Below are 12,173 nucleotides of genomic sequence, written 5' to 3' on the forward strand. Positions count from 1 at the left end.
AAGTTAGATAAAACATCCCTGGGCCTCAGGGTTTTATTGCATTCTAATTCTTGTCAGCCCTAGCCAGCATAGCCCATGTTTAAATTAAAATAAGTGGCTTGCTCGTTTAGAACAAAAATGGATCTAGTTCAATATTACAAGGTTGGGGAGCCTGAAAAAATTGCATTTGATTGATAAAAATCAACTGAAAAGTATCTTACTTAGTGAGGAACCATAGCTTTAAAGTTAATTATTTTTAATATAGGTTAAGAAAATTTCAGAGAGTGCTACAGGGGACAGGTAGTCCTCATTTAACGACCACTCATTCAGCAACTATTTGAAGTTACAATGGCACTGAACGAAAGGGACTTATGACTGGTCCTCATAGTTGTGGCTGTTGCAGCATCCCTGCAGTCACATGATCGTGATTTGGACACTTGGCAGCCGTCTCACAAATGACATTTCAACATCTCATGGTCATGTGATTACCATTTGTGACCTTCACTGCCGGCTTCCAACAAGCAAAGTCAATGGGGAAGCCAGAAGGAAATCGTAAATGGTGATCACGTGACCATGGGACCCTGCATCTGTGCAGGATTTGCCTAACAGTGGCAACTGGGACTGCTGGAACTGCCATTGTAAATCAGTGTAATCATGTGACATTGCACTTTACAACCGTGATCCTTAGCGATGGAGTTCCTGGTCCCAATTACCGTCAGTAAGCGAGGACTACCTGCATGTAAAATATATCTCCTCAAAATATTGCTTTAGCCACATTCCAACTGATTACGGGTAGTCCTCAGGTTGCAAACATTCATTCAGTGACAGTTCAAAGTTACAACAGTGCTGAATGAATGGCACTTACAATGGGTCCTCATAGTTCTGGCCATTGCAGCATCCCTGCAGTCACATGATCATGATCCAGGCACTCAGTGCCCAGCTTGCAATTACAACGTTGCAGTGAGCCGCAGTCATGTGATTACACTTTCCAATGTTTCCTGCCAACTTCCCACAAGCAAAGTCAATGGAGAAGCTGGCAGGAAGTCAGAATCACAGTCATGTGAGGTCCTTGCTTAATGACCGGTGCGGTCCTAGCTTAACAATGGCAACTGGGACTTCCAGGATTGCCGTTGCTAAGCAACACGATCATGTGACATCACACTTTACAACCTTGTTGCTTAGCAGTGGCAATTCCTGTCCCAATTCCTGTTGTAAGCTGAAGACTACCTGTAACTTTATTTTGATTAATCAGCTAGATTCTTTGTAATTAAGTGCCCTAATCTTTCAACTCTTTTCTTTTTTCAATCTTCTGGCCAAGATATACTCATTCTACCCTGCTCTTCACCCCACCCCATTTTCTCCCATAAGACCACACTGGTAAAATGGGAACAAGTGTTTTATTTTTACTGGATTTCTGAGACTGTGAAAAGAACTGCAGTGCCAGTTCTAATCACTTATGTGCCTGAGTTTGTAAAGTGGGGAGCAAGCTGTGTCCTTTTCAATTGATAATTTCTGGGTGGTAGGCTCCGTGAGTTTCCTCATGTGCTTCCCCTTTCTCACTTAGGTGATAAGTTGTGGTGGGCTGACCAGGCCTCTGAAAAAATGGGCACCTGCAACAAGAGAGATGGATCGGAGGCAGTCGTGTTACGCAACAGCACCACTCTTGTCATGCATATGAAAATCTATGATGAGATCATCCAGCAAAAGGGTGAGTGGGGGCTCTTGGAGTACTGATGCTGGAAAGAGGAGAGACTGAAGAAGTAGTATGGAAAGAAGCATTATGGAGGTACTGTTGAGATTCCTAGGTCAGGAAGCACAAAAGAATTGGTAATACACTGAAGTCCACACAGTCTGCAGAATCCTAGAAAGCCTAGTTTTGATTTGGTGGTATCTTGACCATTTAGACCAAATAAATGGTGCTTCTTGAAGGTCATGGTACAATTGTCCATGAACCTCACCATCCACTTGCATGACCTTGTGGGATGGTGCATAGTTGTCCAAACGTTTGGTTCAAATCTGTAAGATCACCAAATCTTGCAAAGTTTTTGGCAATCTCACCTGTAAGGTCTCATGAAATTTGGCATTTTCAGTTGAAATACAAGATTCAATTATGTTGTGAGAAGGTGTCAGCTTTTTAAAATCAACTAATTTGTTTATTTTGGGGGGAGTGGATATCATATGGGAAAATCTCAGAAACGTTCATGCCTGGAGACATCTATCTGCTGATTCCTCCTTTGATTCTGTTTGGTTGTAAATTAAGTCTATCATATATGACTGTAAAAGAAAATCTGGACTTTGATGCTGTGTGGGTCTGGTAATTGGCCCCTTTAACTCTGCTGCTATTATGGTTGCAGGTGTCAACCCTTGCAGTGTGAACAATGGCGAATGTTCACAGCTCTGCCTTCCTACCTCAGACACTACTCGTTCCTGCATGTGTACAGCTGGCTACAGCCTAAAGAGTGGACAACAGTCCTGTGAAGGTGAACAATTATAAGGGGAGGTTCTGTGTGAATGTGACTTGCAGGCATTGTTCTCCATTCCTGGAAGTCAGCTAGTTTGCCTGTTTGACTACTGCAGCACAAATCCCTCTGCTGCCTGTGGAATTTTCAAAGTTTTTCTCACTGAAGCTTCTCAAGACCTTCCCATAGTGTTATCCATATATCATGCGGCAGCAAAGTTGACCTTAATTGCGTATGCTGTTGATGGGACGTTGCAGTCAGCTGGTTTTCTTTACCTTCAAGAGATGTGTTTCTAAATATGTGTTCTGTCTTCTTCACACATTCAGTTTTCATGTAGAGTAGATGAGGGGAGAAAAAACTTGGGTGTTCACCTAAAATAGATAATGTGGGATGCAGCCCTAAGGTGTGAAGGAGAAAAACTATAGAATTGCAAGTCTGAAAATGATAGTATTTATATGCTATCTGTCTGGGGAAATTGTTCTCTGCTCTCCCTTCTCTGGGAGACACTCTGAGAAAGCTGTGGATGATGGGTCCCATCCTAATCATGGTCTCACAACTTCTGTAGCAGGGAAGTTGTCATTTCTACTGAATGCTATTTGTGCAGACCGACATTGATTATAATGTTGATAGTTTAGTTTCTATTTAGCAACTCCTGACTGCTGTTTGTACTTCCTTTCAAAGGGAGAACAGGGTCCAGCTAAAAAAATGAACTTTGTCCCCCACATTTCCATCAATACTAACTCTGGTCATCTTTTTAAGTAATATAAGCCTAAGTGGCTTGAGGTGCTTGGCGGAATTAAAGATAATTGTGTATTATTGTTTCCATATTCTAACCTTCCACATACTAAAACCTTGTCTCTCTTCACTAATTCTGTTTCAGTTCTGTTTGCATGCACATATCCAATACATACACATAGTCCTTAGACCACAGCTAAAATGGTAGAGTTAAAATGAAGGTTTGCAGAACCTTAAGTGCTCATTGCATCTTGTAAAATCTACAAACCTCACCAAATACTGGGCCAATTTTTTGTGGGAAAGTGGGTGTGGTGGAACAGAATGGGACAGCTAAGGAGCAAAATGGAATACTTAAGTTCTGCAAAACTCAGAGCATCAATTTTGCTTCTTAAAGATTTACCAAAATGTCCCAAAATGTTGGCCGTGCTAACCCCGCAGCCTTCAGACAGGGTGAAAAATCATAGCACAGCCTCCAGACTGAAAATAATTTGTCTACCCTACATAGAGGAAAACCAACCCTGAAAGTCTGGAAAACCAACCCTATATGCAAAGAGGCCTGAAACAGCAAGTTGAAATGTGATTTATGGCAAATATAGTCCATGGTCATTTGGTTACTTCTTGACTGTAATAAAAATGTGCGTGGGTTGTCTTGTTGTAAGGATTACTGTCATGAATGAAATATTGCCTATTTCACTTTTTTCCAGCCTGTTGGCAGGAACTGAAGGAGTTATAAACCAAAGCAACTTGGACAGATCCAAGATTGGGAAGATTGTTTTACTCTGGAATTCTCCTGGCAGACTTTAGGCCAGCTCTGTCAACTGAAGTTATTTTAAGATCAGATGCTTAGAATAGAACCTGAGATTATTTGCATGTAAAGCACTAAGTTTTCCATTCCATATGCACTTCCCTGTACTTTGGCTCCTCTTTTATGCTTCTGTTAAGCTTTTAAGCCTGTGATTGTTTCCATCCTCCATGCAGGTGTTGGCTCTTTCCTCCTCTACTCAGTACATGAGGGTATCCGCGGCATCCCCTTGGATCCCAATGACAAGTCAGACGCACTGGTGCCAGTCTCTGGGACTTCACTGGCTGTCGGCATTGATTTCCATGCTGGTAAGTGGCAAATACCTGGAATGGATTAGCCCTCTTAGGACTCTCAGTTGGAGAAGGATAGAAGAACGGTCCTCTGAAGAAGGATGTAAAGAATCTGCATTGATGGGAGAGGGTACTGCTGATGGGGGAGTTGAACTAACTGCACCCTTAGTCTTGATCTTCTGTGAAGAGATGGTGGCTAATCAATCTGATGGGTTGCCAAAGAAAAACCGAGTATAAATACTGAGATATCAGAGTACACAATGTATTCTGTATCCTCATGTTAGAGAAAAATCAAGGAAAATCAAGATTTCCTCTGTGAGGAAATCAGAGTTCTCCATAAGCCAGTTCATCTCATCTCTGGTTAAAATATGTCTCCTGTAACGGAATAAGTTATTTATATTTAAGGGATAAACCAAGACCAACACAGACTTGAAGCCAGACTTATATTATGGTTGAGGCCATAGTCCAGTATTTTATTTCCTTGGTGGGGAAGGAAGCAGTTGCTAAGGGCACAAACAGATAACTACCTAAAGGTCAAGTTTAATTTGAGTTAATGCCCTTCTTCCACTAGCCATTTTTTTGCGTTCAACTTTGAGTCTCTACTTGGAACCTATTCTGCATCACTATCCAGGCTGAGTTTGCTGTTATATAGTATATTGTCAAAGTGATGACAAAAGCAGATGTGACCAAACTATGCCTCATTCACTTTAACTCAGGACAGAACACATATTGAACAAAAGAAATAGTAGTGCATGTTACTAAAATGGTAAACATATGCAAAAACCTATTCTGAAATAGTTGTTTCTTGATGAGGGCAAAGTCTTAGCCTTGTAACAGCTATTCTTACGAAAAACCCTTTAATAAAGCCGAAATTAGTTATCAGGCAAAGTGTGTCCCATGCTACAAAGTAGTAGAAGTGTTCTTAGAATGATATGCATAATGCTAATTAATATTGCAGCTAGTCAGATAAATTATCAGTGTAGATTGTGCCAGAATTTAATGGTAGAATTAAGCTTTAACCTCTTCAGGCCTGAGATTCTGCACTTTCCTCAAGGTGTTTTATTTATGGTCTTTGTGGCTAAAGATGTAGAAGTTCACTAAGCCTGTTACTCTGCTTTTACTAATTTGAATGTACTGTCAGATGCTGAAAAGAAGGGGGTTTGGGGAACCCAGGAGCTGATTTGGGGGATTATCAGCTGACTAAAATAATAATAGCTGTCCATTGCATACCATCATTCCAAACCACCTCTTTCCATCTCTCAAATGCATTTTCCCTCCTGCAGAGAATGACACTATCTACTGGGTGGACATGGGTCTGAGCACAATCAGTCGAGCCAAACGGGACCAGACATGGCGAGAGGATGTCGTGACTAATGGCATTGGCCGCGTGGAAGGGATTGCTGTGGACTGGATTGCAGGTATGGCTGTGTAGAACAAGCAACAGGGGCCGAGCGTGGGAAGGAAACCCTGCTTCTCACAGGAAACAAGGAAGGAGCAACCAATTAAATTATAACCTTGTATCTCTTTCCCTTCAGGAAACATCTATTGGACAGACCAGGGCTTTGATGTTATTGAAGTGGCCAGGCTCAACGGTTCATTTCGCTATGTAGTGATTTCACAGGGGTTAGATAAGCCACGTGCCATTACTGTGCATCCAGAGAAAGGGTAAGGGTCCTTTACAGTGAGTACTGTTTCTTAGAGCAGTCATGATAGGAACAGGTTTGGGGTGCATTTGCTTGTGAGGCCTGTGGAAGATGATGGATTGGAATTGGGGAAAGGCAAGACTGCCAATACTTTAAAGATCATCCAACTGGAAAACTAGATCTTGCATGGATATTGGGTTAATTTTTTGTTTTACTCCTTTATTTCTTCTATCATTAAAAAAACTACAATCTAGTTGCAACTTTTAGAGGACTCTTGGAGAACGCATCCAAGACTTTTGGGGAATGTACAGAACCATGGGGCTTCCAGTTATGCAAGCTAGTATTTTTTTAAACTTTTATTAAACATTTTAAAAGAAAAAAAAAGAAGCAAGAAGAGAAAAAATCAGGACAAAGTAAAAAGACAAGAGGTTTACAAGCATCATAAGATTAAATAAAGTACAAATTCTCAGAATAATGTTAATTTAGTTCTATGTATTTAAATAAGTTGTCATTTTAAAACTAGAAATTATTAAAATCAAGTTAATGTGTGAATATAATTGATCGTAATCAGTATGAAATATAAGTTAAAGTGAAAAATTACAGCCTTAACTAGTCAGTAAGGAATCTATCCTTATTTAACAAATTGTCCATGATTTAAATCTTAAAACTTTATGTTAAGAGAAACCCCCAATTTGGATGTAATACAAGTCAGTTGAGAGAATGATAGTCCAAATGGTTTCCATGTTAAATTAAATTCTATGTCAAATTTATTTTTTAAATGTGAGGTTATTTAGACATCTAAGCATATTCCCACAACTTAATTTTCCATTCTTCTGCTGAAGGAATTGTACATATTGGCCAATGAGAAGTGGAGAGTATCAAAGCAGCTGATAGCATATAGAAAGCAAATTTGTAGAAGAATAAGTTTCAGTGAGACTTCATAGAAAGATGGCAGGTTGGAAAGGAAATTCAGCTTCTAGAATTTGTTTCATTCTGTTATAAACCATTTTCCAAAACCGCTGGGCTTTCCAACATTGTCACCAAACATGGAAGAATGATTCAACTTTTTTTTCTAATTTTACTAAAAGTTTTAAAAAGATAAAAATTAATACAAACTAATAAGAAAAAAGAAAAAGAAATCAAAGACAAAGCTAAAAAGTGCAAGAAAGGAAAAGAAAAAGAAAAATAGAAAAGAAGGGAAAAAAGATACAAAGAAGTGGCTTCCGATCTTCTTTACAGCAGTTATAAGTGCAACTTTCTCTAAAGATACAAGAAGTGTCTCTTCTTTTTATAATCTATCTTGTCTAATCATCAAAACCATAACTCGTAAGTTCATTTTTTTCTGTTTTCCGCAAAAAGTCCATAAGGGGTTTCCAGTCAGCAGTAAACATAGATAATGTCTTTTCTCTAATCAAAAAAGTCAATTTGGCCATCTCAGTGAGTTCTATCATCTTCTCCAACCATTCCTCCATTGTAGGTATTGCCGAGTCTTTCCATCTTTGTGCATGCAATAATCTCGCTGCAATTATCATATACAAAAACAAAGTTCCATAACTTTTTTCCAATTTTTTGTCCATCAGTCCCAAAAGAAAGACCTCTGGTCTCAATTGTATATTAAATTTTAAAATCTCCTGAATCAGAGTATATGTATTTGAATCCAAAATTTTCTGGCTGTTTTACATGTCCACCAAACATGATGAAATGTCCCTTCTTGTTGTTCACATTTCCAACATGTATTTGAAGTGCCTTTATACATTCTAGACAATTTCTCTAGTGGCATATACCAATGGTACATCATTTGGTAAAAATTTGCTTTAGATTATAACATAGGGTAAATTTCAATCCTTTCAACCACATATTTTCCCATTGTTCCATCAGTATATTATAACCAAAAAATTTAGCCCACTTTATCATATGTTCTTTCACTTGTTCTGTTTCAAATTTCAATAGAAGTTTAAACATTTTAGCAATTACATGGTCATCATTTGTACATAACTCTGTCTTACAATGTTCAAAACCATGAACTCTTTTGTCTACTTTAAATCTTTCTAAGAACTTCAAATAAGAAAACCATTGGCAGCTATGTCCCTCTGCCATCAGTTCTGCTCTTGATTTTATTTTACATTCCCCTTGACAAAATTCTAGTATCTCACAATAAGTTACCTATTTGTGTTGGCCTATTATTTCTCGTCTATAAAATGTTTCTTGTGCTGAGAGCCACAAAGGTGTTTTCAGGAACAACATGGACTTGTATCTATTCCATATTCTCAACCTGGCACATCTAACATAATGATTTTTAAAATCCACATTAACCTTGACTTTCTCGTACCACGAATACCCATGCCACCCAAATCTCAGGTCATGTCCTTCTAACTCCAAGAGCCTTCTATTTCTCAGGAACACTCTTTCATCCAGGGTTTGGCTGAACACATGATTTATTAACTGTTCTGGCACTGTCTTTGTCCTCTCTTTCAGATATCTTTTTTGGACAGAGTGGGGTCAGTACCCTCGCATTGAACGTTCTCGGCTGGATGGGACAGACCGTGTAGTCCTCATCAACACCAGCATCAGCTGGCCCAATGGGATTTCTGTTGATTATGAAGTAAGTTCCCAAGGCTGTGGGTGTTAGACGCGATGATGCCTGTCTGCTAAACAAAAAATGATGGCTGAGAAATGAACCTTGAGTGGCATATTTAGGCAGCTTAGGAATGCCTTGGATCATTGTACCCCTAGAATGACAACAAACAAATAGGATTATGTGCTTTAACACAAAAACATAATTCAGCTTCATGGTAAGTTAAAATTCATGCATGATAATTCTGAATTATGGAATCCAGCAAATTCCTATTTTGTGCAAAGCATTTGTTTGTGTTAAGAAAAGGAACACAGCAATGTCACCTGCTCAGTTGGAGTCCTGCTTAGCCCTGTCTCAGCTCCTGATCTTCCACAGCTTTAAACAATTCCCATCCCACTGGAATAACAGCAGCTCCCAGTGGATATTGGTTAAGAAAAATTAAGAAACGCAATCATGTGTCCATTTATTTCCTTGTTGGGATACGATTTGAGCTGAGAGTAGGGGAAATGATACATGGTTGGGAATTGATTGCCTGCATTTTAAATTCACTTTGGTATCCTAGATTATGTTATATAATTTGCAAGATGGCTTGTCATCTTAATCTCTTTTTAGGATGGGAAACTTTACTGGTGTGATGCCCGGACAGATAAGATTGAGCGCATAGACCTAGAGACTGGTGATAAGAGGGAGGTTGTCCTATCCAATAACAACATGGATATGTTCTCAGTATCTGTCTTTGAGGATTATGTCTACTGGAGTGACAGGTTTGTGTCTCAGTGCTGTTGGTGATGTCTGGAAGTGTTTTGCGGGCAACCATATTTCTTGTTTTTCAGATAGAGCTGGGTTCATTATGGGTGGATATTGCTGCATCCTTTGTCAACCCCCTTCCGTACTGATTTAATCCGTCTTTTGAAGGGGAGTCTTGTGGATATGCGTGTACATGTATCCAGTTTTAGATGTGTTAACTGAGGTGAAGTATGGATGGATTATCCAAAATATTTGTGTGTAAGGTAACTAATATGTCAGAATACCTGCCTGTTCAAGCATGTGTATGAACTGAAGATTTGTGTCTTGGTGTTGCAAACAGTTGCTTCCTCGTTGTGTTTTGCTATATAAGAGCTATACTGGCACAGTATAATAACTCGTGCATGCCTGCTTAATTCTGCCTCTTTCTAGGACTCATGCAAATGGATCCATTAAGAGGGGCAGCAAGGACAATGCATCAGAAATTGTGTCTCTGCGCACAGGGATAGGAGTGCAGCTGAAGGACATCAAGGTGTTCAACAGAGCCAGGCAAAAGGGTGCGTGAAGAGGCCTGCACGCTAGGGATTGACCGGTAGTAAGGGCAATGAAGGTGGAATTTGTTACCTGAGTTAGAACCACCAGAGACATAGAAACGGCTTGTAAACCAAGCTAATGCTAGCTAATTTTCCCTGTATTCCTTTTCTACAGGTACCAATGTGTGTGCACGGAATAATGGTGACTGTCAGCAATTATGTTTGTATCGGGGAGGAGGTCAGCGGACGTGTGCCTGTGCCCATGGAATGCTTTCTGAGGACAGTGTAAGCTGCCGCGACTACGATGGGTACCTGCTCTATTCAGAACGCACCATTCTCAAAAGTATCCACTTATCTGATGAGAACAATCTCAATGCGCCCATCAAGCCATTTGAAGACAGCGAGCACATGAAAAACGTCATTGCCTTGGCCTTTGACTACCGCCAGGGCGGCAAGGGCAGCAACCGCATCTTCTACAGTGACATTCACTTTGGCAACATCCAGCAAATCAATGATGATGGAACTGGACGAAGAACCATAGTTGAAAGTAAGCACTTTGGATGCTCCTCCCCGCCCTTTCTTCCCTGGCTGCTTCTGCAAGAGCAGCAGTCTGACTTGAGGCAGGCTCTAGAAATAAATATGTCACCACATAGAGAAACTCTCAGAACAGCAATTACAGGGGAAGATGAGTTTTCATGAGTTGAGGGATCTGCAGGATAAGAAAGCCTCATATTGGCAGTGCTGTGGCATTGAAGGAGGCCACTTTTATTAGGAGCCAAGCAGAATTCCAGGATATTAAGCGACTACTGTAAGTCTCTGCATTCAGGGGAACTTATAAGAGGTAGCTCACTGGATTTTTCTTCAGTGATTAGAAAGTTTCCTGAAATAGGTATATCTGAGGATACAGCTGCGTAACTTTCCTTCTAATAGATGGAGTTTCTATCCACCTTCTGTCCACTTTTGGCTGTTTAAGCTTCACCCAGATTGGCTTATCCTCCAGATTCATTCACTAACGGGGGAGAAGAAATGGGAGTTCAACCCTAGAAGAGAGTAGGATGAATGAAGTGGTTCATGAGTGGAACAATTGATCTCAGGTGATTAATGTCCAAACCAAGCATGAATGTTTGGTCTAGATACAGACTGAAATGGGGCTGTTTCGTTCTGCGTAAAGACCACAATGAGGTTGTTCCAGGCTGAAGGGTTTGGGGAGTAAGGGGAGAACAGGAAAAGCCAAGGAAAATTGCAGGAGAGGGAAGATCTCGGGATTGGGCCAATGGGATATGCAGCATTGGGATACTAGCAGCAGCAGCAGTGGTGTGGCCAAGGAGAGGGAAAGAAAGGGGTGAGTGGGCCAGTGGGATATGCCCACTCTGGTAGTTGCTTAGGAGAAAGAGGAGAGAGGTGGCAACATTCATCAGCCCTGCCCTAGCTGTCTTGTAAGATCACTCCAGGATCCCTGTGGGTTTTGTTGTGCGCCAAACAAAAATATTCCCAGTTTTCTTTTTGCTGAAGCACAGTCTATCTAGAATGGTTTATCAGTCCTAATGGAACGTAATGTGTTGTTTCATGGAGACCATAGAACACTACTGGAAATGGGTTACATCACTCCACTGTCAGGGACATTTCACAGGCAAAAACCTGGCAACAGCTTGTTTAGGCTGGATTTGTATCAGCGGCTTAGCAGGTGTTGATTAGTTCAAAATGCACATGCACAAAATTATTTGTTCAAAATGCACAAGCACAAAAATAATCCATATATCAAGGATAAGGTGTACATTTGTGATTTGTCTCAGCCATAAAATAACTTTTATGTTTTCCTCCTCTGGTGTTTATCACTAACAATAGGCTGCAGGCTAGCATATTGAATTAAAAGTTTCCTAGATTCTGCCCCTTTTGACAACAGTTCTGATCTTATTCTCTTCTGAATTAAATTAATGGATGATATGCAGATCTAGATGCTTTGACCTGAACATCGGAGAGAAACTATACACATTCCTTAAGTCATTATGTGGATTAGATTCCTTAAGTCATTATGTGGATTAGAATATGTAGGAATTCCTTGATATGTGCACTTCTAAAAGTGTACAGTATCTGTCACCATATAAAACACTGCAAGAATTTAAAGAGCAATGGAATGTGTGAATAAAATGTGGCCTTTTTCCAAAGTTTTTTTGGTTTTGTTGTTTTCCTTCCCAGAGAATAGTTGTTACCTGGAGGAGGAGCTGAATGGTGAAGCTCCGCATCTATTTTGATGTTTAGTCTACTTGGAGGGAAGCAAGCACGCCTACACTTTTGGGATATTTTGACAGCTGCTATAAATCAGACTACTCTTGACTATGAGTTGCCAAATAATTTTCCATCAGGGAAAAGAATTAAACAGTATAGGCATACTTCCTTGTCTCCAGGAACACTT

General features: G+C 40.1%; 1 protein-coding gene across 3 annotated transcripts in view; it reads left to right on the plus strand.

The window, feature by feature from the left end:
• The window catches only part of LRP1 (LDL receptor related protein 1), a 304,990-nt gene that overhangs the window by 230,920 nt on the left and 61,897 nt on the right, over positions 1-12,173 (plus strand). For all 3 annotated transcript variants that reach the window (XM_088137949.1, XM_088137950.1, XM_088137951.1), the window contains 9 exons: positions 1,544-1,687; positions 2,334-2,459; positions 4,152-4,283; positions 5,549-5,683; positions 5,801-5,930; positions 8,384-8,510; positions 9,096-9,247; positions 9,660-9,784; positions 9,936-10,307. In XM_088137949.1, the coding sequence (XP_087994075.1) occupies positions 1,544-1,687; positions 2,334-2,459; positions 4,152-4,283; positions 5,549-5,683; positions 5,801-5,930; positions 8,384-8,510; positions 9,096-9,247; positions 9,660-9,784; positions 9,936-10,307 (1,443 nt within the window). The remainder of the gene's footprint in view (positions 1-1,543; positions 1,688-2,333; positions 2,460-4,151; positions 4,284-5,548; positions 5,684-5,800; positions 5,931-8,383; positions 8,511-9,095; positions 9,248-9,659; positions 9,785-9,935; positions 10,308-12,173) is intronic.

This window comes from Python bivittatus, unplaced genomic scaffold (assembly GCF_059951505.1).
Source record: "Python bivittatus isolate LINGU-HERP-01145 unplaced genomic scaffold, Pbiv_v1 ctg000220_np1212, whole genome shotgun sequence".
NCBI lineage: Eukaryota > Metazoa > Chordata > Lepidosauria > Squamata > Pythonidae > Python > Python bivittatus.